Genomic DNA, 23,281 nt, shown 5'->3' with positions numbered 1-23,281 from the left:
TCGAATGCAATTTTTAAGAAGGAACACGCAGATGTAACGTTCTGTGTTTGCACCGTATTGATTCTTTACCATTGTGCTATTTTGGCACGAAGAGAGAAGCCACGTGTGACAATGTTGACGGCGTTGAATAATTAATCCACGGGAATTACATCGTGAGTGGTAACAGTTTGAAAGGATTCTTGCTTTTGACAGTGATTTACGGTTGGACAACTTGTGCAATATTTTATAGATATTTGTGGACAACTTGTGAATTATTTCAGTATTTTAAGGAACGATTGAAATCATGATAAATTGGCGAGTAATTTTTACCGGGAACTTTTGTTCACAAAATCATCAAAATGAAAACCTACTTTCGAAAAATAATAATTTCATAGCAGATTTTACGCATTTTCAGCATTCTCAGTTTCTTAAATTTTGGTACCACACGATATCAAAAAGAATTTCATAAAATTTTATCAACACCTAATGCTGAGAACAAAGTTTCAATTTTTATAAATTTCCCCATCAGAATCCACATTTACATAGAAACTCGTACAGAATCTAACAACAATGATCACCCAAAATTGCGCAAGGCTTTGCAACAGAAAATTCGACTGCTGCGCCAACAGTTCTGTACAGTCCACCAAATAAATTTTCATCTAAACTATAAATTGCCGTAATATTCTCCAAATAGCATTCAAAAGCGGTTTTATAGTTTCAGAAAAACACAGAAAATTGTTAGAGAAATGCTAATAAATGGTCACCCGAACGATTACCAACAGTTAAATCAAAATTAGTCAAGCTGCTCACCTTCTCGTCCAGTAAAATGAGTTCCAATGGAGGATTAATTCTCGCATTCTTCTCTCCTCAGGAATGAATCTTCAGATCTGCTTCATGAACGAAACAGCCTCGGACACGGAGTCTCCGTGCTCGGAGAACGATGCCTCGCCGGGATCCACGCCGACCTCCCTGAACTCGAAGCAGCAGCAGAAACAACAGATACCGATGAGACCTCAGGTGCTCAGTCTTCCTCCGTTGAGGCTCGACATGGACTCGAACTCGGCTCCCATCGACGAGGCCGACTTCTTCGCCAGACAGGCCAGGTTACAAACTGAAGCCAGAATGGCTCTGGCCCAGGCCAAGGAAATGGCGCACATGCAGATGGAGGTGGAGAGGCAAAGGCTCAAACAGAGCCCCATCACGGAGATGGTGCGATCCAGCCTGGAAAAAGTGGGTGAAACGAATGAATCTATCACGTAATTTAGGCACGTCCCTGCCATAAAAGTAAAAAAACATTCGTCGCGGCGTCGGTCACATCTGGCAATTGTTCCATTGACAAGCCGATTAACTCCATAGAAAAAAATTGATAACATAGTATACGACGGCGGTTCGTTGTTAAAAGTTCTGTTTTTATTTTTCCAAAAACTTACAGAAGGGGACTCAGGAAAAAAAGGGGAACCTCTGAATAAAATTTTCTGTATTACCCCCCGGTTTTATTCGGCTCGCGTTTTTCTTCAGAATCGAACAGTCGCCCAGTAAAAATTTCCATTCAAACAGAGTCCCATCACGGAGATGTTGTGATCCAGCCTGGAAAAAGTGGGTGAAACGAATGAATCTATCACGTAATTTAGGCACGTCCCTGTCATAAAAATAAAAAAACATTCGTCGCGTCGTCGGTCATATCTGGCAATTGTTCCATTGGCAAGCCGATTAACTCCATAGAAAAAAATTGATAACATAGTATACGACGGCGGTTCGTTGTTAAAAGTTCTGTTTTTATTTTTCCAAAAACTTACAGAAGGGGACTCAGGAAAAAAAGGGGAACCTCTGAATAAAATTTTCTTTATTTCCCCCCGGTTTTATTCGGCTCGCGTTTTTCTTCGGAATCGAACAGTCGGCCAGTAAACATTTCCATTCAAGTTTCCTCGACGTAAAAAGCCATTGTCGTTCTCAGGTCGGCGTGCAGTTAGGCGAAGACAGGCGCAGGTTGTCTCGAGTACTTCTGACAGAGCTGAACGTCGCGCAGCTGCAAGTAATAGCGAACGATTTGCACGCTAGAATCGCGGCTCTGAACGAGGCTTTAGTCGAGGGATTGTTGCGACGAGACGACCTGCACATGGAGCAAGACTCGATGCTCGTCGACATCGAGGACCTCACCCGATATCTGTAAGTTCTCGACAAACGTAAACTATTTTCTCCTTTTTTCCCACTCCCTCTCCCTCTCTCCCTCTCTCTCTCTCTCTCTCTCTCTCTCTCCCTGTTAGTGCGAAGTAGGTCTTTCAACGCAATTAGGGATCCAGAAAAAAAGGGGCGAACGTTCGTGAAAAGACGCATGGCCCATTTTCCTGAATGCAAAGTAGAACGAGAACTCTTAAGATAAAGTCGCCGTTTTTTCCCGTGGCCGCACGGCTCCACTGTTTTTTCTTCGACTTTCTGCAGACGCGCGAATACTACCGCGGAAACCATAAATTTCTTTTAACTGCGATTGCTGGCCAATTTCAATCAGGCACATCGAAGAACAGTTCATCTTCAGAACGATAAAATAAAGTAATTGAAATTGAGCCTAGTTTGCCGCGAAAAAATCGATTCATTTTCCCGCTCAGAGAAGAATGAGCGGTGCTTGGATCCCTTGCTTACATTTTTTAAAGAAATTAGCACTGGAACTACGGGACCCGGCAAAATGGCTTCAAGCTTTTCAATGTTACTGAGAAAGATGCAAAAAAACTTTTTATTTCCTCGGACATGTATTATGTTTGACGAATCTATACGCAAAATGAAAACTTTCCCAATCAATTGTAAGGAACAGTTAAATGAAAGGAAGAACAGTTAACCATTTGCACTCGGCGCTATTTTCATTCTAAAACTAAATTTTTCTTCCGTCTTGGAATATTTTCATTTTATTCGTACGAAACTGATCCGATTTCCACATATAATATTTAAATGTTTAGCGATCTATTAAATACAAATTTCGTAATGTAACAAATATTTTGTAACATTTTCTGTAATTTCGTTGAAATAATGCCACAACAATTTCTAGTGGTGCTTCAGAGTCACCATTCGAGTGCTAAGGGTTAAATGGATTCTTAAATCAACGGGTTCACAGTTGTGTATTTCTTCCGTCCATTTTTGTCACAAACGCATAAACTCCGCAGTCGAATTACGGCACAAAAATCGCTATGAATTTGTGTAAATAGATTTCTGTGATGGTCCCGAAGTAGTTCCAGCGCGGAAAGCTAGACAAAAAAAAAACAGGGTAAATAAATTCTGCCGACAGAATTTACCCTGTTTTCTTTATCCAGCGTTTATCGCACCCTCTGACCTGCCTATTGTAATCTACCGCCGAGGTTAACAACGTGAAACTATGCGGAACGTTGTATTTTCTGTGGTGTCCCGTTAATAAACAGCATCTGCTGCGTTCGAATGCACAGAGGCACCAAGCAGGAGGCCCTGAAGAAGAAGCAGAACGCGAGGGAGCAGCAAATGGCGAACAGGAGCCACCAGCAGACGGTGACGTCGCAGACGAAGATGTCGTTGAAGCCGAAGCTGACGCACCGCAGCCTAGTCTCGTTGGTGAGGAAATAATGCGTGGCCACGAGACTGCGTGGTCTCGTCGGAATCTAAACGAGCAAGAACATGGGGAGCAGATCACCAACAGGGAGGCGATAAATCGTAGAGGTTAGATCTCTTTGTGGACGCGGGATCCGAGGATCCAGGAAAAGTCGAATCCCCCCCGACCCCCCGCCCCGCGCGGAATGATCCGGAAAGGAACGCGAAAGAACGAGCGCAGGCAATTGCCGTGCTCGGGCCCAGCACCGTTTCCCCGAGCACGAGGAACGCGAACTTTCCAAAGGAAAACAATAGCACTTTCTTTTTCCACGTGGAGCGAACACGATCTCGTCTCTTTCGTTCCGCTCGCCAGGCGACGTGGCCCGGGGGCGAACACGCGAGAACATGTACGTAAACGCGGAGCCCTTTTCCTCGCGCGAGCCGAACGCGCGCGCGAGAGGAAAAGGCCTTTTCCAGAGTTTCCAAAGTTTTTACAGCTTCGTCGTTATCAATTGAAAGTAGAACATACATACGTACGCGCATATATACATAGCCGGACAAGTAGCAGCGAGCAAACCCCCACACCCCGAACCTCCGATCGAGACGAGTCCGATCGTCTAGATCGTCTGTACAGGATGATCCTAGAATACTTGGTCGATCTTCGACGTGCTGGCAATCGAACCTGTCGGCAAACGTTTCGAACTGTTTTCTTTCGAGCAATCGTTAGGCAGAATTAACCATTCGCACTCGACACTGGTGACTCCGAACCACCACTAGAAACGTTTGTGGCATTATTTCAAAGAAATTGCAAAACAAATATTACAAAATATTTGTCACGTTACCAAATTTGTATTGAACAGATTACTAGACATTTAAATGTTACATGTGGAAATCGGATCAGTTTCGTATGAATGAAATGAAAATATTCTAAGACGGAAGAGAAATTTAGTTTTAGAATGAAAATAGCGCCGAGTGCAAAGGGTTAATAGGATAAAGTCGAGTAACCGTAAAGACTCGATTCTTGAAAAAATCCTCCGCTGGGAACATTTTTATTAAAATTGTGAACGACTCTTTTTGTAATCTACTGAACAGCACAGTCAAATGATTCGATTCCTTTGTGATAAAATAAAATCGAACATTTTTACAATGTACAAATACTTGTTCACCGACTGAAATTTGCGTGTTTGTCTAGAGAAAATTCTGACTGAACAAAATTGAATACCTGGTACCTAATATATATTGATAATAACATAAGCTCTCATATTAGGTGACTTTGACTTGTCTTGCAAGGGACTGGAGTCTTTAAATTTTGAACGCACACAGGCTCGCGTCCGTAGAAGCGGAGGAGTATAAATAAATTTTAATGGTCAGCCATTCTCGTGAAGATTAACTTTCTCCAGAGACCCCGTACGTAGAATAAACTATAATGACTAATCAACAGCTTCGGTGTACACCTGGTTGACTACCGTCCGTGGTCTTTTACCATTTTTCTCAGCAATCGATATGGGGATCATGAAAAGTTGATTTTCGCTACTCGCGTGAATTTTCATTGAGAAGTTCGGGTGATTTAGAAATGTTCACACTGGGAACTTCGAGCTGAAATGGCTGGCCATTTTTGGTCCGTATTCTGCAACCTTTTTGTATTTATAGTCTCCGCTATCCGAGCCTAAACGCGTTCAACCTTGTCTTATCAGTGCCTACGTATAGTCTTTACGTCTCTCATTTTAAAATTTGATTGTTCGACGTTCAAACGATGTTTTCGTGTACAATTTTCCAACACGAATGGAAAGAAATCTGGATTCTAGATTCTGGAAGCAGAAAACGAAATGAAATACAGTGATTTCTCAATATATGTCGCCAAGGCTTGGATGATAAACGTCACGGAATAATCGAGAATTGACATATATCGAGAATTCACTGCAGTTGAAGACGACATTCATCCCGAAAGGGTTAAAACGACAAATACGATATTCCCGCAGAAAAATGTGTCGAATTGAGACGAGGAATAATGGCGAAACCTTTGTTGAAACTTACTTCTTTTGGAGAAACGTTTGCCACGGAGATTCGCAGTTCGAGTATACACATAATGCAGAATTTATTGCGTCCAAGGATTGTAAGAGCATTCTATATGTCCGATCTCCCTCCGCTCCGGTTACATTTTGTGGCCATGCATGCATGTGTTTCCCGAGTGTATCGCCTTTACATGATAGCGTTAAACGATAGGCAGATCTCTTCTCTATGTTGTAAATAAGCGAACGCCGTGGTCCCATCAGCCAGCCTGATGCACGCAGCTTTCTCCGTCGCCGACGAAACGGGTTCTTTGTTCTCCCTGGTCGAACACGTTTTCCCAGTCGACGTCTTCCGGTCGGAAGCCGATCGACGCAGCGGCCGATCCAGTAACTCGGATCTATCGATCCTCGTCTCGTAGCGAATCGGCGATCTTGACGGAACGACGTCGGACGATCCAGGAATCTTCGATGGGGAAGATCGTAGCGGCGATTCGAAACACGATAGGCGGGTCTTCGCGGGACTCTTTTTAGCCTCGATTCGATCGGATTTGATCGGTTCTCATTGTCTTTGGCAGGCGAAGTATTTTCGGCGGCTGTTTCGATCGCTGGCTCTCGATCGGTATCGAGACACGCAATTAAACGCGGTAGGGAACACATCTGAGTAATTTGTAATTAGCCGCTGGCCTTGTGGAGGACTCGTCGGTTTCGGCGAGATCGATTGAACGTGGAATGCGAGAGTGTGCGAGCGCAATTGATCGGAGAGACTCGATCATGCGTCGCGTCGTTGTCGAAAATTTCGAATTCGGTTTGACCGCGGCCGTCGCAGAAAGGGATTTTGCGTTCACAACTTGGACGTCGATCGATAGAGGTGATACGCGTGCGCTGCTACGTCGATCGTCGTGCAACAGAAGCGAGTCTGATCGTTTGTACGTACACGTAAGTTACAATTATTACGGATAACGTTGTTCCATCGTTTCGAAAAGATACTTTCCGTGTGAATGGGAAGAGGCGTTGGCGACAGACGTTTCGAACGCTGTTTCAGATTCGACTTCATTTTTGTACAAACCTACTCGAACGCCAGGAACCCGAATTGGTGAATCTTCGGTGGTTCCACCGATGAAAGTCGATGCTCGTTTGTAACGATACCTACTCTCACTTAGTACCACCAAAGAATCAAGCGCATTCCTTTTTATATAACGCGATGAGAATTGTCGATGTCTCGTTTAAATACTCTATTCGTATTTTTTAGTGTTAATCTCGTAATTGTTTCACGCGTTCGCTACTGTCGTGACGTTCACAATCTCGCGGTTTACTTGACAACAGTCAAGTTTGACTTTTATTTATCAAGTATACAAATTAATTCGCGGTACAGTGAAACCTCGATCTAAGCCCAACTGTATAAACATGTAATCCGGGTTGTACTTCTTTGTTTTTCATTATTTTTTACGAGTCTCTCGCCAACTTATCCGTGACATTTTTCTGATTAAAATCACACCAAACACGATACAATTTCAACCGTATTTAGTGTCCTATTCTACGTTCGGGGTCATAAGAAAACAGTGTCCCTGCACGATCTATGTCACAGCAAGGACCCGAGGATTGCGCTTAGATCAAGACTGTACTCAGGATAATAAACTGTAACTGTTTTATATTGAAATCTGTACTCGGATTCGTCGGTTATTTCTGTGCACCAAGTGCATAGAAAAATGTAAAAGAAAATGGTAGCGAACGCGTCGAGGACCGAATCGCCGCCTATAGTTTCTAAGATCGTTTCGATTACGTTCGAGCGAAGAGAAAATCAGGTTCAAAACGAGTCCGCGAGTAAAACGCTCTTCTGTGAATCGTGACGACGCAAGAGAACGAAGAACAAATTAACATATCCAGCCGACAAAAGCGATCGGAGACGCGAGGAGGCTAATGGGGAAGACTTGGCCTGCGAATTCGCCGTCAAACAAAATGTACTCGAATTAGGAGAAACGGACTGATTATACGATTCGATTTCGAACAATTCCTTTGTCGACCGCCCGTTAAAACAATTATAGACTTAGCGAATGTAATCAAAAGTATATATATATATATATATATATATATATATATATATATAATATATATTATATATGAATATATTCGTGTACTCGAAATGGATCGCTCGAATTTTGCATAAAACTATTCACGTACTGATTTTCATGTATTCATACGTATGGACCTTGATCAGGTTCGCTGCGAGTTTTGAGAACGCGGTTCCAGGATTATACATAACGCGAGCGAACGTATGTAAGTACGAGTAAACGAACTTCGAGGTCCCCGAGTTTCATGTTTGTGCTACCGTTTTACGTGAGTCTCCTCGTCGAGATGGTTACAGCGTTATAAGCGAACAAAAATTGACAAATAAACGACAGAACGTTTAATCTCCAAACAATACGATCTACGAAATCACTCTCACCCGATCGACTCCGTAGCTCTTAGCTTCGCTGCTCGTTCGCGAATACTCGATTATGTGACTGGATTAACGCTTTGGGTGCCTCGTCGATCATATACGACCGACACGATTTTTCTAAACAAACTTTACTACAATCTCTATCAGCTCTTTACACTCGAATGGCGACACTGAATTCAAAATTATTGTAACCCAGAATAATTGCATCACTGAACGCGTTTATATTTATTGAATCACTTCAATAAAAGATCAAATTGATTTCTAGATTTAATGAAATTTGTGAGGGGTTAAAATAGCTATTCTTGTATTATTAAATAAGTTGTTCCAGTCTCGTACGACCTGCATGAGAATTGGCACTCAATGTGTTAATAATGGTCCCTTGAACTTATTATCAGCGTGTCACTCGCATAATCGGTGTAAAAAACCGAATGTTTCGTAAAGGCGATACTACGTAAAAATGTAGAAAATTGAACAGTCAGCGACGATCGACTCGAACCTGCGCTAGTATCGAGCGAAGGGATGAATTTGTCTAAAACAAAAGCAATCCAAATTTGATAAAGTTCGGACAAAGATGAAACATTAATCAGAAAACTCTCGAAGGGTCGTGCAAAGAGATTCGAAGGGTTGCAATGTTTTTAGGTATAGTCGGAGAAAACAATCATGTGCTACGGTATGCTCGATCGTTTGCGAGAGGGGAGTGGACTAATTAAGTCGTCTATCTCAGGAAGTAATTTAAAGGTCGTCGACACGCTTGGATATGCAAAGAGGACCCTTTCATTAATTCCGAACATCACCTCGGCTCGTCAATGCCTCGTGAACAAGCAACGGTCGCTAATTAACTACGATCGTATTCTAATCACAGTCCGAGCCTTCCTCGAGCTGAAGAAAGCTTCCTAGAAAGCGGAGAAAAGTGTTTCCGCGCGGTGCGAAAATCGCGACTCTTCGATCACCGTCGATCGCGCGCCGGCTACAAAAGAAATACCAACAAACAAATTCGATTGCAAACCGTTTTCATCTCAGGACAAACTTAAATGTTAGATTACAATGTAGCAACAAAAAAGAAGCGGCACATTATATGGAGTATTATTTTGTACTACATAAATCAATTACAAAAAGGAAAAAAAAAAAAGATTACCGGTACGAGGAGGGAGAAGAAACTACAAAAAGGTACACGCATGCACGAACGAACACACAAACGTACACACCACACGCGCTTAAAAAAGAAAAACAAAGAAAAACAATAAAGGGAAGAGAGAGAAGTAGTGGCGAAAACGTAACAGGAAAGAGGAAAAATGGCAGTCGAGTGTGTTGTCTTACCGTTAATACTATAAATATACATATACATGATAAAAGATCGTAAAATCGTTTGATCGAGCTCCGTTCGGGAGCGAAGGGAAGATCGCCGGATAACAACAATTTGCAAACAAACATTCGCAGGTATTCGGCAAGCTTCCGCGGTATCAATGAACATTGACAGACAATTCATCGATTACGACGATGGTGGAGACGTCTAGGACTCGCGTTGTATTATCTACAAAATACTTTAATCGTAATATTAATTAATAATATACAGATTGTAAATAACTAAACAATAATAAAATATGCTCTAACAAGTTCTTCCGCTTCTTCTTCATCTTCTTCTTCGTCTTGCGTCTATCTCTTTCGTTATCTCGCTATTGGCAAAAATCAGTGCTTCCCGCACGCTCTCCGCCATTTCGAACTTTAAAAAACCGGTCCGAAAAAGAGGAGGAGCCGACGGGGAACCAGAAAAACGAAGGCACGGGGCAGTAGTTAAAAAATGGTGTTCCTATTGTTTTCTTTTTGTTCTCTCTCTCTCTCTCTCTCTCTCTCTCTCTGTTTTTATCCATGATCGATTCGCTGCTTGTCACCGAGCTTCCTTCTCGCAGCCGGAAGCTTCTCGATTCCCTCGGGTACGAAAGGAGTACAGGCGAAGTGGATGGAGGTCCTGGATCAAGGACGGGAGGGGAGCACCATTTAAAAAGTCGCGGGGACACGGTAGCAACCTACAAAGTGGATGGACACGCGTTAACCCTCGCACGTTCCTCCGAAAATTCTTTTCTCGCAATCTCATACTGCAACAAAGAGAAGATGCAAGATGTATTTCCTTAATCTATCTTCTGTATTTCCTTAGCATGCACTTTTATGGTTCATCTTACTGCAACACTGAAGTCTGTTCTTAATTGTAATTGCTGGATTCATTTAACGGCCACAGTTTCTACACCTTGCACCGAATTGAGAACTAAATTTTCTTCAAGAATTGAATGTCGATTAACTTAGCTCTTAAAATATAAAAATTCCAATTTCCTGAACAGTGCAGAATGGTGAAAGTGTGACGGTATAAATGAAACGTGGTCGGTTGATGTAAAGTATACAGAAAAAATTGATGAAGTGTTCTAGATTTTATGCAATCATTTCGGAGAAACGTACAAGGATCGACGAAAATCATTCATTTCTTTCCCCGTTTGTCCTGGAGCGACGCACAGTGTGATATCCTAGCAATCCAGCCGAACAAAATTGAATTTTGATAATGATTTATTTTTAAATTGAAAATTATGTTTCTATCAGTAGAGAAACCAATAAAACCAGTATTCTCTCGATGCAACATTTTCTCCGGTTAGATTGCTAGGATACGTCCCAGTGTGCAATGCGTCGTCGAGGTACCACAATAAGAACACAAGCGGCGATGACGATTAATTAATACGTTCTCCACGCTCGTTAGAAGCTTTCATTTATCTTTACGTTGTGTTTACGTGTCTTTCTATCCTTTCGATGCCTCTCGCTCGTTAATCTCACTCGGCATCGTCCAACGTAACTCCTAAGGCTTCTTGATTATGCTCCTCAGTCCCTAGGTAATAGCGAATATCGTACATCGTGTTAAAAATTCTTAAGTTACAACTGTAAATATTTATCTCTACTATACAATCAAGCTCGTTCGCGGCGCTGTTCCTCGATCGTGCACCCCAGGCATGGACCTTTCAACTGCTCCAAGAAAACTGTTAGAGACAGAGAGAGAGAGAGAAGACTATAGTCGTCCCTAATTGCTCGCGATTTCGACGGAGCCAGAACAGTGCCCCACGGGGCACATGCCCCTGTACTCTGTGCCCATGCCTGGTGTGCTCGTTCTATGACTTTGTCCTTCCTCCGCTCGATCGCTATACATTCTGCGAGCACATGGCAATAAGGATGAAAATTTACAGTACAGAAAGAGTCGTCTGAGACAAATCACTCGAAGAAAACTTGTCCCAAACGACTCGCTCCGCAAAAATATCCATCGAACTTTCAAACGTAATGAGAGTCCTCCAACTGAAAATTTCGGGATCATCGAAAAGAAATTGCTAAACAAAGAAAAAGAAAAGAAATGAAACAAGACTTTCACGAGATTCAAAGTTCGATAAACGACCATGTTGCATTGCATCGGTGGATTTGCGATTAAAAATACTTTCAGTGCTCAATGTTCTCCAATCCGTTCTAAAACTGAAACTTTGGCAGCCATGCTGGATGACTGGCCGAGCGCGCGTCTTTCTGCGCGCAAGACGGATCCAATATCACCTAACGGCGCTTTAAATATTCTAATCTCGAGACGTATAAAAGTAATAATACTTCCGGTCGGCCGTGACGAATGCTGGTCCGCCACAAAATTTTGTTCCATGTTCTCGATTTATTTTTCCATATAAAACCATCTCCCTCGCGGTCGCATCACGACTATCGATACACCCTGCATACAATATTACGTGCTTCCAAACGTGAATGTGATAAACTAGATCGCACGAGCGTACTATGTCCTTCGACCCTAGAAAGACCGGAAGTGGAGGCTTTTCAGGCCCCACCGGTTACAAAATGCTAACGCTTTAGCTACCGGAAACCTACCGTTAGGCTTTCTGATGATTGCGCTGAGCGTAAAAGAGTATTCATAATTTTCTTTCAAGCAACAATCTCGAAAGAAGTTACTGAAGGTAACTCGGTTCGCAAGTAAAATTGCTATACTACAATTTCTTAAGAAATTATCTATCTTCGACTTTTAGAGGACTGTTAACACTTCCGCGTCGAATGACTTACAAATTACTTACAAGCTTTTACATCAAAGTGTAGAGAGTGTCACAAGGTGTTTTTCCAAAAACTAGACCTGTCGATGTCCTTCGTGTAACGACCAGTGTATAATTTTCGACCTAACATCCCAGACGCGAGAGTGTTAATTAACGTCCGGTAGGTGAAGCGTTGACAATGTATTAACTCTCTCAGAACGTTTCGTATTATTTATTGTCGCTATGTCTTCGCGATTGCTGTTGCTGGACCAACATCAGTTTGATAAAGACATTCGGTGAATTGTCCGAAATAAATGGCTATGCGAGCGGGTCGCTTAGTCTTTCTAGGGTCTCGATACTAATCGCCGGAGACATGAACGCCGGTGCACGCGACGTGCGGGAAGTCACTAGGCATACTTCTCAATGACTGTTAGCGAACGAGCCGCTACCGACCGATAACAGTTATTTAAAATGTATATACAATGGGGAATCATGTTTAAGCGTCTACGAGAAGAAAAATCACTATAAAAACTCGATCTGTCGGTCCGTGGAAAACTCTTATAAAACGACTCGGTGATTCCTCGTCACCGCTCGCATGCTTCATGTAAATATTATTATCAATGACTTACGGTAACAGGTTGCGCCTTATAACAACGGGGCGATCACTGGGAGCCCGATTTCTTGAAAATCGATTGTTTTGGATCGGTAAGAAACGTAGTTGGTCCGATTAGAACTTGTTTTAACACTGCATTGTTTCATAGACCGCGAATTTGCATTTTCGGTAAAAACGGCTAGCTGTAATTAGAAACAGTAAACAGACTCAATTCATCGCAATCTTCCAAAATGATTGAATACAGAAAGAAATTCACAGGTGATTCCCCTGCTTTTGGAAAACGATTTTTACTTTGCATAAAAATCCACGGTCTATCCACAAGCTTTCACGGTATTAGTATATGCGCAAAACTACTTCTTGTTACGTCCAAGAAATTCCTTTGGCAATCGCACTCGCGATCTCAATCGTACAGTAAAATATAAATAACGGTTAGTAACTGATATAATAAATTCTGGTAAACTTGCGAGAAAGTCAAATGAAGTTTCACGTTTCCGACCGACGAAGAAAGTCGAGCTCCCCAGCTTAGTTTGTTCCTCTACTTCATTTCGAACGTTTCACTCGGACGGGAATACTTTGACCTCCTGTCCTCCATCGTCCTGATTCCCTTTCGTGCTGCCGAGTGCGTTCGTGTTCCAAGTGAACGGCAAGCGAAAATAAATAGAGAAGAAAGGACTGCAACGTAGTACATTTACAAGAAGCTAAGTGACTCTTACATACGTTCCGGCTGAACCGAATCACGACAGGCCATGAGTTTTCAAGGTCGGTCTGGAATGGATGACGGAAAGTGTTCGAGCACCGCTGACTCTTGCTTCGGAGAAGCAACGTTTTACCGAACAAGTACCGCTAAATGAAAAATAATTCCTATCAGATCATTCTATAAGAACGTGACTTCTTATCGGTATATAGTCCGATGCGAGTAACATTGAACTGTTCGTTCCGAGATAGTATTGTCAATCGAGAGAGCAGCCTGTTACACCAGCGTGCAGATACTTTCTCTGTCGCTGTGCACGAACGTGATCCGTCGCGAAAGAATCCTCCTCCGTCCGGTCTTCTTCCTGACGAGCAATTTACAGTGGCGCGACTAACAGAGCTAGCTGCTGATAACGATCGATACGAGAGACAAAGTATATCACCGACCGACTTCGATCCGAGGAGGCCCGACCCGCGTGGGCGATTGTTCGCGAAAATCGAGCTCCGATTCGCGAACCCTAGCCGTGCAATAGTGATGCGCACGAGCGACTAATCGAATTTATTCCGCTAGTTCTATGGTCACTTGCCCATGCTAGCGTTCGCTGGCAGCGTCGCGGATCGTTGTTGCACCGATAAATATGGCTTCAAGGTAGATCTGGTGGACTCTCTGAAAAATAGAAATCGGAATCGATAAAGCTCGTCGACGGACGACACACAGGGCGGGATCAGGCTCGTGTGATTCGCGAGCAACAACGATACAGTGTGTATGTGTGTATGTGTGTAACAAAGAGCTTAAACTATACGTAAAAACTTAGTCGTTCCGTGGAATTCGCTGAGAGATATGTTCTTCAACCACGCGACGAATTAGCGTTAATTTCAGTACCATGGCTGAGCGCGCGGGTGATGCGTCACTCAATTGAAGGTGATTTTTATGGTTTAACATTGTGGACAACGTGCCAACAATTAAACGAATATACTTGGCAACATATTTCTAAAAAGCGTGGATACATTTGTAGACGATCATGAATGGACGTGTAAGTGTACTCGAGAGGTACCTGAAGAGTAAACGTGATAGTTAGCGATACGTGTCACCCGCACGCCTAATACGGTGTCAAGGAGTTACATACATCTGGGAGTACAATTTTATACCAGCACAAAATTGTGAAATATTATCCTAGATGTACACACTCGACAATACAAATTGATTTTAGATAGGTACATTTTTCTTGGCTGCTGAAAGATTCAAGGGGAAAGACGGATATCTGAAATTTAACAATTTTTATTTTCTTAAACCGTTTTCGTTTCATTCGGCAGTACCTTCTCGTAGACTAAGTTTTTACTTACGTTTCTGAAATGCTTTCTATGTGTGCCCGTAATCGTGAAAGTGGTCAGCGTGCGAAAATATACAATAAATATTCAGTTTATCGAGTCGGTGCTCGCATCGTGCAGAATTCAATGAAAATTCCAAAATGATACATGTAGCGGGTCCACTTTCATAATCGTCACACATGCTGACGTGACAAAAAAAGCTTCAAAAGCGCAACAGCGGTTTTTATCTATGAAGAACGTAGAAATAGATATGAGAGTCCCATTTCAAGAAAAAAGCATCCGTCCAATATAACAAAAATTTAGGATCTGTCGACACTTCCGTAGGACTACGAGGAGCAGGAGAGAAACTATGCGAATGGAATTACCGTGACACATTCGAAGATGTAACTGATATCAACTCGTTACTACGCGCAACTCGTAATGTGTTACCATTTTCATTAGTCGTAAATAAAAACGAGACATTATCGAAGTCGTAACATTAATAGTGTTTCATTATTTCCTACATATTTATAATTACAATAAAGAATAAATATGTTCAAAGAAACAGATTGTTCATGAGAAATAGTTTCGTTGCATTAAAACAGTCCCTTTGTTATCGTAAAACATTTCCTAAGTTGCATTAGTAACCGTTCAAACGAGAAACTGAACAGCTATTTTATAATAGCAGACAAAAGTATAGAAATAGATCATTCCAATATTAAGAAATATATTCTTACAGAATATGACCGCGTTAAGAAATACGAATACAAAATGATTGATGGTGGTTTCTATAGACAGGATATAATGAAGATTAAACATGTGCATTATTAAACAGTATCATGTACAATATTCACAGTTTACAACAAAGAAAGATAAAAGTCAACGTAGCCTACTATTATGTTCTTTTGATATTTCACTTCAGTTGTATACGTTAACATCGAATATATAAAAGCCCCAGTTTTCATTCACAGTTGTCATTGAAGAAAACCAAATACAGTGATCATCAACTCGATTAAACTGGTTCAATTATACACGAAAATTAACAGCAGCAATATAAGTCGATTTGAATCGGACTGGAAAGTCAAAGGAACATTAATTTAGATGCAATTTGAAACGATTAAAACATGCACTTTGTTTCAGAATCACAAAATTTCGATCAATGGCCAGCGTTTCATCGCAGTAAAAGCACAACATTAGAACTAAGTATAACAACCTCTTCCTTGTCTGACAACAATCAAGTAAAAATATCAAAATTCTTGAGAGTGCAGTCGTTAGCTGTTTCCTATTTCTTTAGGCACACTACAATTATACTCTACCTCAATGATTTTGTTTCTTTATCAATTGTACTTGCCCAATTGAATAAAATTTGAAACGTCGCGCAGTCTAGTGTTTCCTTCAGGTACCTGCGTATGTAATCTTATACAGGGTGAGCCGTGGCAAACGGAACACAAAATGCCTTAATGAATGTCTTGATTGAAGATAGAAGGAAGTGTCTTAGACGAATTTGATACCAAACGAAAAATTCTTTTATGTCATCGCATTGATCTTCTCTTGCAGTTCTTGTCTTAAGAGAGTACAGCACTATTAAGAAGGTTGATTGTTCATTATTGTTGATTTCGAAAGCCTCATTATTTATGTACATTTATCGCTCTGTAACCTCAACAATTTTACAAACTGTATCACAGTAATCTGGTTTAAAAAGGACCATCTAGCTTAGTCATCCAATACTGCTGTACTCTGTTAACCATTTTCCTTCATCTTCAACATCGACGAAGACATTCAGGTGTTCTGTTGCCGGTGACTTATCCTATACGTGTAATAAGAAACTTTCAAGAGACCAACCCGAATTCGATATCTGTACACCTATCCTGAACACCGAGTGTCAATATCGTATACTGTAATTAGAATCTTCAATGAAAGTGTGGATTTCTATTTGGAAAATGGGAATGCAAGAAAAATCAAACGACTCTAACCTCGCTACACCCAATCATGCGATTCCACAATACAAGAGAGCTACTTAGTCTCCGGTTACGCTGAGTCGCACGGCTACGCTACCTTGGCGAGACACGTTGGCCCGTGCCATCGACGTGAGAATTCGCTTTATAGCCACATTTTTGTACACGTCTAGACAATCTTGCGACCCAGTATTTCTGCTCATCCGGACTACCAGCTAGGATTAATAATTCACGGGCGCTGTTCGGGTCATAGTGCAATTTGCATGGTGCTATGGCATCCTCCTTCTTGTCCAAATGCTCTTTGTGCACTTTTATGCGACACCCTGCGGGAAACATATCAGTTTACTAAAATTTCAACGCGAGTCACGTCCATGGCCGCTGAACAACGATCAATCAAGACCATCAAGTGAACAATGAATTATTATATGCATTCTAAAATCGGAATTTGCTACTTACTTCGACACTCGAGAGCAGGCGGTGGTCGAAACATGTGCCACAGCTGCTTCGAGCATACCTCGCAAGTTGTTGGCATATGATACGATATAGAAACGAACTCGTGACCTTTTAACGACTGTGTGCCTGGTTTATCCGTAAGTTGTGGCAGTTCCACACCAGGCAATGTGTTTCCTTCGTCACCAGGACGCCTTGCCTCGCCTTCACCAGCGTACAACAACTGTAATCAATATTACATGGAACATGAATGAAGCTACACCCCGTACGGCACAAGGAAAGTTTTTGTTGCCGCGCGAAGTACTCACCTGAAAAATTCTCGGAATATCTTTGGCATCGGCTCGGATGACATCACCATGAGTAACGGATCTAACGTGGAAGACTTTATTTAGATCCAATATTAAAACTGGATCGGCGTTTAGCTTATCGTTTTCGCTGTTATAAAATATGATCTTCTTCGAAGAGACGACAACGTATTGCTTCTTCCACCCGTGCCTTTTAATATTCTGTTTGTTTGGCACATTTAGCCAGCCTTCCAGCCTCAAGGTACCGTGTTCCGATAGAACAGAATCTTCACCGTCATTTTCAACAGACGAGACACTGGCAGTTTCCGAGTTCAACGACACGATCCTCATTTGTAATGTTTCTATTTCTGAATCCTTTGAGTCGAGCTCCATTTGTAACCTCAATTTCGATTGGTTTTCTTCTACCAATTGTGCCTATAAAGATTATATTAATATCAAGAACAAGCGTAATATTTCCCAAAAAATGAATAACGTTATGTTGGTTACCTGTAAGTCTTGTAAATCCTTTTGCCATTTAGCTGCCAACTGTCCATACTTTTCCCTCTCCTGTGTAAGCTCTTGTTGCAAGCGTCTGCAATCCTTCTCCTTCTTTCTTAGGTCTGCCGCGGATGCTTTGTTCTTTGTTTTACCGCTCGAAGATAAATCTTTCCTGTTCATAATCTCTGCCAACTTGTTGACTGCTTGTTGCTTCAACAGTTGTTCGGTTTTCAATTTACTACTAAGTTTTTCTATGTCTTCGGCGTTCGACTGTGCTTTAGTAAGTTGATCTTGCAACTCCTTGAGTCGCTTGCTCAAATCATCTTTCTCCTTGAAGTACTGATCAACGTTCTTCTTAAGTTCGTTTTCGCTATCCTTCAGACGATTTATGACTTGTTCCTTAGAATTCAATTCTTGGTGGTGCTTGGCCACTCCGTCTTTGTATTCTAATTCCTTCATTGTTCGTTCTTTCTCAAGGTCAGCCACGGTTTCTTCGGCTATTGATCTTGCTAGAGCTTCACTGTCTCCTCTGGCCAGCGACAACTGCAATTGATGCACCAGAGAGCTACGTTCTTCTTCTAACTCCTGTTGCAATCGTAGCTTCTCATCAAGCTCTTCGCGAAGTTCTTGTGTCTGAGTTTTATAAAGAGTCTGTGAAAAGAAAATCGGTTTAGCGAAAATAGCTGCAAATGAAAATCAAATGGTTACAAAAAAAGAATGGTATCAAACGAAATATTACCGAGAAGTAAGCTTCCGCTTCTAATTGTTCTTGCAATTCCTTAGTCTGCAACTGATCCACGTTTCTCTGAGTTTTTAAGTGATGCAATTCTTCTTCTATCTGTCGTTTTGCTTCCCTCAAATGAGCAACTTCGCTAACCAATTGTTGCTCCCTGGTACGCAATCGTCCTGCTTCGGATGACTGTTGCGCCAAATCAGTCTGCAGAACGTTTCTTTTCTGCTGTTCCTGTTCGACCTGACCCTGTAATACTTTTACCTTCTCTACCTCTTGCCTATGCTCACCCTCCAGTTTCTGCAGTCTCTGTTGTATTTGACGGTAATCCACAGAAAGCATAGACGTTTGTCGTTCCTTCTCTTGTGCAAGCAATTCGGCACGTTGTCGTCCACTTTTCTCCTCATTCAATTTAGCTTGTAGTGCTGCGAAGGTTACGTTAAACCGTGAGTACAATGATAATCAATATAAAGTTTTTCAGTATTAATATCACAATGTACATACATAAAAAGAAATACCGTTCAGTGGAGGCAGCAGAAAATATTAAAAATATTATGATTAGTAATGAAATAAATTTAATATAATAAAAAAAAGTATCGTAATCATAAAAGATAATTATAACAAAACTTCTGAGATATTAAACGAACAAATTTAATCCGAGATATTTTTTCATCGCCGATAAAATAGTGATTCAACAGGCCTGTTTTAGGTGCCCCACCCTGTATACTTATGTATTAACAAGTCGTGCAGAGAATATTAAAATATTATCCTGGTTTAAAGTAATAAAATATGAATCAATATGGATTTATGTATATTACCTTCAAACACTTTACTCTTTCGCCCTGTTGCGCATATTAGAACGAGAATGTATATTTTTGTCAAAAGCAGCATTATGAAATATGATATTTATCAAAAACTGAATGTTACCTTTAACAACTTCCAAATTTGCTTCCTCTTTAGACAGTATACGAGAACGTTCCGTTTCTTGATGAGCCATTACTTCCTGATTGTATCTTGCTTGCGCTGCTTTCAATTCAAGAGTTAAGCTGGCAGCTTCTTTCTCCAATGCTGAAATTCTTTCCGTTAATTGTCTATTATCCGAGATTGCCTTCTCCTCTTTTTCTCGACTGTGTTCAAGTTCTAGGTGAAGAGTGGACAGACGGCTTTCCAATTCTGCAGTTAAAGATGACGCTTGTGATCGAGAACTACGCTCTTTTGACAGTTGTCCCTTTAAAATAAAGATAAAAGAAATAACAAAATTTTCAGTGATGAAATGCGAAAGTACCAATAGAACAGATCTAAAATGCTTACTTGTAACGTAGCCACTTCTTGCTGCAAATTATCTCGTTGTGCCTGTAACTGCGCCCTTGCCACCTGTAACTCGTTCGCCATTTGTTCCGACGCTTGTCGGGCTACAGTAATTTCAGTAGCTTGTTTTCGTAATCTCGTTACTGTTTCAGTTTCTCTCTCCAATTTCGACTGCATCTCTTTGATTTGTTTTTCTAAGTTAACAACGCGTTCAGAGGTTTGCTGCGAATTGCTCGCATCGCGTGCCCTTCTCGTTTGCTCTTCATCAAATTTCTTCTTCAACTCTACGAATAATGTCTCGGCCTTTCTACGCAATTCTGTCTCGTGTTCTACTCTACGTTGCGCTTCTTTATAATTATGTCGCAGTAAAGTCAGTTCCTTGTCGGCTCTACCAATTTCCTCGTGCAATTCCGTCTCCCGACGTGTCATAGCTTCTAACTGCATCGTCAAAGCTTTCTGTCTCGATTCTAAGGACTCGACTTGCCTCTTCTCTCGATCCAATAAATTTTCTAATTGAGAAATCTTAATATCATCGCTTGTACCATTATTGATATGATTTTCTAGTCCGTCCACGGATTCTTTGCCGCTAGAAGCCATTAATTGATAATCTCCTGAATACGTGAAACCGATAAAAGGTAGATGGTTGCCAGAAAATGCTTTCGGCACTGGGAAACTCTCTTCCGGTCCGTCTTCTTTGTCAACATCGTCGAAATTACTCGTATCATCATCACCGGAAAGTTCAGGTACAACCGGTGGCACGCATTCTCGTAAATTTTCGAACGTCCACTGGTCGTTTTTGAAGAAGGGATGACTTTTTATCTCGTCTACACCATTTCTTCCTAGACGTTTTGTTCTATCCGTAAGAAAACCACATATTAAATTCTTGGCAGAATGGGAAATATCAACTTCTTGGGGAAAGTGTAGCGAGTTCCTATGATCCATAATTTTTGAATAGGTTCCAACTAATGAATCCGCATAAAAAGGAGTATCACCGACAAGCATTTCATATAAGAACACACCAACTGACCACCAATCACATTCTCTTCCGTATACACCTTCACCACCTTGGGATTGAAGTACCTCGGGTGATATATAATCAGGTGTACCAACTGCAGTGTCAGACCGAACAAGTCCGTCCTAGAAGGAAAAGCACGATGAATATTCTTCGAAGTTCATACGTTACCTCACAATTTTAGCAGGGAAGAGCATAGAACTATACATACAGCATCCATTCTCATACAAGTACCAAAATCAGCAAGTTTTAGATGACCATGTTTATCGAGTAACATATTGTCTGGTTTTACATCTCGATGAACAAATCCCATTAGATGTATAGCATCTAATGCAAGCACCACTTCTGCACAATAAAATGTTGCCCACTTTTCTGGCACTTCATAGTTAGACATTAGGTTTACTAGATCACCCCCTGGCATATAGTCCATCACCATATAAAGATATTTTTGATCTTGAAATGCAAAATGCAGTTGGACTATCCATTGGGAATTTGCGTGTGCCATTATGTCACGTTCTTCCCAAAAAAAGGCTGAATCGGATCTTTTGATCTACAAAAAATGTATATTTTAAATATAATCGTAATATACTTTAAACGTAGAATATTTATATTTTATGTATATTTATCGACATCCCTTACCATTTCAAATTTACTGAGTAACTTCATAGCATACACTTTTTGCGTAGATTTATGTCGTACCAATTGTACTTCTCCGAATGCCCCACGGCCTATCACTTTTATCAAAGTGAAATCATCCATGCGCATTCGCATTTTACAAATATCATGAGCAACCGAGTCATCTGAAATTCAAAGTAATTTCTTTTGCACTCTGCTCGTTTAACAAGAATACGCATAATGCATTAACTTGTCAAATGCAATCATTATTCATGATCATGCAATCGTTATTTTTAAATATCCCATTTCTGTGAGGATTTTTGTGATTTTTAGAGGAAGCAATATTTTTTATATTAACAGAAAAAAACGAAATACTTACATCTATTCATATACGCTTCTATATTCTTCATACGTTTTACACTAGTATGATCACAATCTGCTACCAAGGCTTGGACTGTATCCAACAGGCAATCGATATTTGTAACGCTTCTTGGATCTCTTATACGCTCCTCTAGCACCCTCAGGCGCCTGCGCCTGTCTTCGTCTCTCAATGCATCCATTTCTTTTATTCGAAGCTAAGAAGTAATTTGCCTCAAAAATGTATTGTCCCGTTTGATGCATCAAAAGCAATGCAGAACGAAAGACTACATGTAGTGTGAGTAGAATTTAAGTACTGTTGCAATACTAGATGGGCAGTCCATGTTTCCTGAAGAAATAAAAGAATGTTAATCACATAACTCTTGCGCTCACATATATTTCTATTAGACATAAGAATTCCAAACAATGCACAACTACTACTTGGTTTTAAAAGAAAAACATGTCTATTTTAATATATATCTAATCATCAGAGATATGACCAATGATAACAAGAAAGCAAGTTAATTGCTGGTACATACATTCCACTATAAAAATAACTTTAATATACCAAAGATACATGTAAGTAAACACTGTCTAAAGAAACAAAAAATTAAATTCTCACTTTTGTTCTCATCCAGAAGTGAGAACAAATTCAAATGAACTAAAACAAAAAAACAAAATTGTACTGAATACTGAGAAAAAAAGTTGTTGATGAACACTGCAACACGTATTATATGATTTACACAATCCGAACAATCATTAAGAAACACTAATTGTCGAACTAATTCGGAAAGAAGAATCATCGAAATAATATTTCATGAAATATATATCACTTCAAATCAAGTTTTCAAGTTGCAAACAAACCTATACTAACGAGTCTTGTCACTTTCATCGAAAAGAATTTTCGCGATGAGAATGTAACTAGTGGAAATTGTTAAACAAACTCAAAGCTTTATAATCACTTTGTATTTTAATATACAAATGGAAACTAAGCATTTCACGAACTGACAAGTCGAAGAAGTCTGTCAGGAAGCTTGTAGAACTAAGGTGGATCCCATGCAGGTGCTTCTAAACCCGTCACAAATGATTTTTAACATATCTCGCATATTCCACGGTCGGTTAATTAATGACAGCAAAATATCTGCTTCAACATACCTAATATTACGAATACCGTGTCCAGTACACCTTCTACTCGGATAAAAATACTGTAAAATACATTATTTTTCTAATAAATTGTTCGCGATTGCACACAGCTGAGCTGTGCATGCGCCATTGGGAAAATTCACAACGGTGGTCAAAGCCATCGAAAAATCCGCGGAAAACTTAAAATTGTATGACCCGTTCTAAATTCATACGTAACGTACGTACAAAAAGAATTCACAACTTATATTTCAAACGATAAAAACGATTTCAGACGGTTATTTTCAAGTTATATATTCGAATTAAT

The 23,281-nt window shown here is 40.7% G+C and overlaps 2 protein-coding genes across 9 annotated transcripts in view; one reads left to right on the top strand and one right to left on the bottom strand.

Moving 5' to 3' along the window:
• Window positions 1–11,359, top strand: part of Schip1 (Schwannomin interacting protein 1) — a 45,913-nt gene extending 34,554 nt beyond the window's left edge. For all 3 annotated transcript variants that reach the window (XM_076802807.1, XM_076802809.1, XM_076802810.1), the window contains exons 9-11: window positions 851–1,209; window positions 1,934–2,145; window positions 3,408–11,359. In XM_076802807.1, the coding sequence (XP_076658922.1) occupies window positions 851–1,209; window positions 1,934–2,145; window positions 3,408–3,561 (725 nt within the window). In that variant the 3' untranslated portion in view covers window positions 3,562–11,359. The remainder of the gene's footprint in view (window positions 1–850; window positions 1,210–1,933; window positions 2,146–3,407) is intronic.
• On the bottom strand, window positions 9,813–23,212 carry Rock2 (Rho-associated, coiled-coil containing protein kinase 2). Of its 6 annotated transcripts, XM_076802794.1 has the most exons (14): window positions 22,990–23,211; window positions 21,857–22,183; window positions 21,502–21,662; window positions 21,074–21,412; window positions 19,854–20,987; window positions 19,470–19,770; window positions 19,361–19,384; window positions 18,552–18,958; window positions 17,822–18,463; window positions 17,339–17,749; window positions 17,037–17,253; window positions 16,681–16,903; window positions 12,394–13,984; window positions 9,813–12,332 (listed from the first exon to the last, which is right to left on the bottom strand). In XM_076802794.1, the coding sequence occupies exons 2-13, from the start codon at window positions 22,035–22,037 to the stop codon at window positions 13,897–13,899; spliced, it is 4,128 nt and encodes a 1,375-aa protein (XP_076658909.1). In that variant the 5' UTR covers window positions 22,038–22,183; window positions 22,990–23,211; the 3' UTR covers window positions 9,813–12,332; window positions 12,394–13,896. The 6 variants fall into 6 exon arrangements, with proteins under 6 accessions (XP_076658909.1, XP_076658910.1, XP_076658911.1 ...); XM_076802797.1 differs by lacking the exon at window positions 9,813–12,332 and having other exon boundaries at window positions 13,850–13,984; window positions 16,599–16,903; window positions 22,990–23,120; XM_076802799.1 differs by lacking the exons at window positions 9,813–12,332; window positions 12,394–13,984 and adding an exon at window positions 15,336–16,520 and having other exon boundaries at window positions 16,599–16,903; window positions 22,990–23,212.
• Between the last annotated feature and the right edge of the window lie 69 nt (window positions 23,213–23,281).

This window comes from Halictus rubicundus, chromosome 17 (assembly GCF_050948215.1).
Source record: "Halictus rubicundus isolate RS-2024b chromosome 17, iyHalRubi1_principal, whole genome shotgun sequence".
NCBI lineage: Eukaryota > Metazoa > Arthropoda > Insecta > Hymenoptera > Halictidae > Halictus > Halictus rubicundus.
The sequence above is the reverse complement of the archived record's forward strand: the minus strand, read 5'-3'. Positions and strand labels throughout refer to the sequence as shown.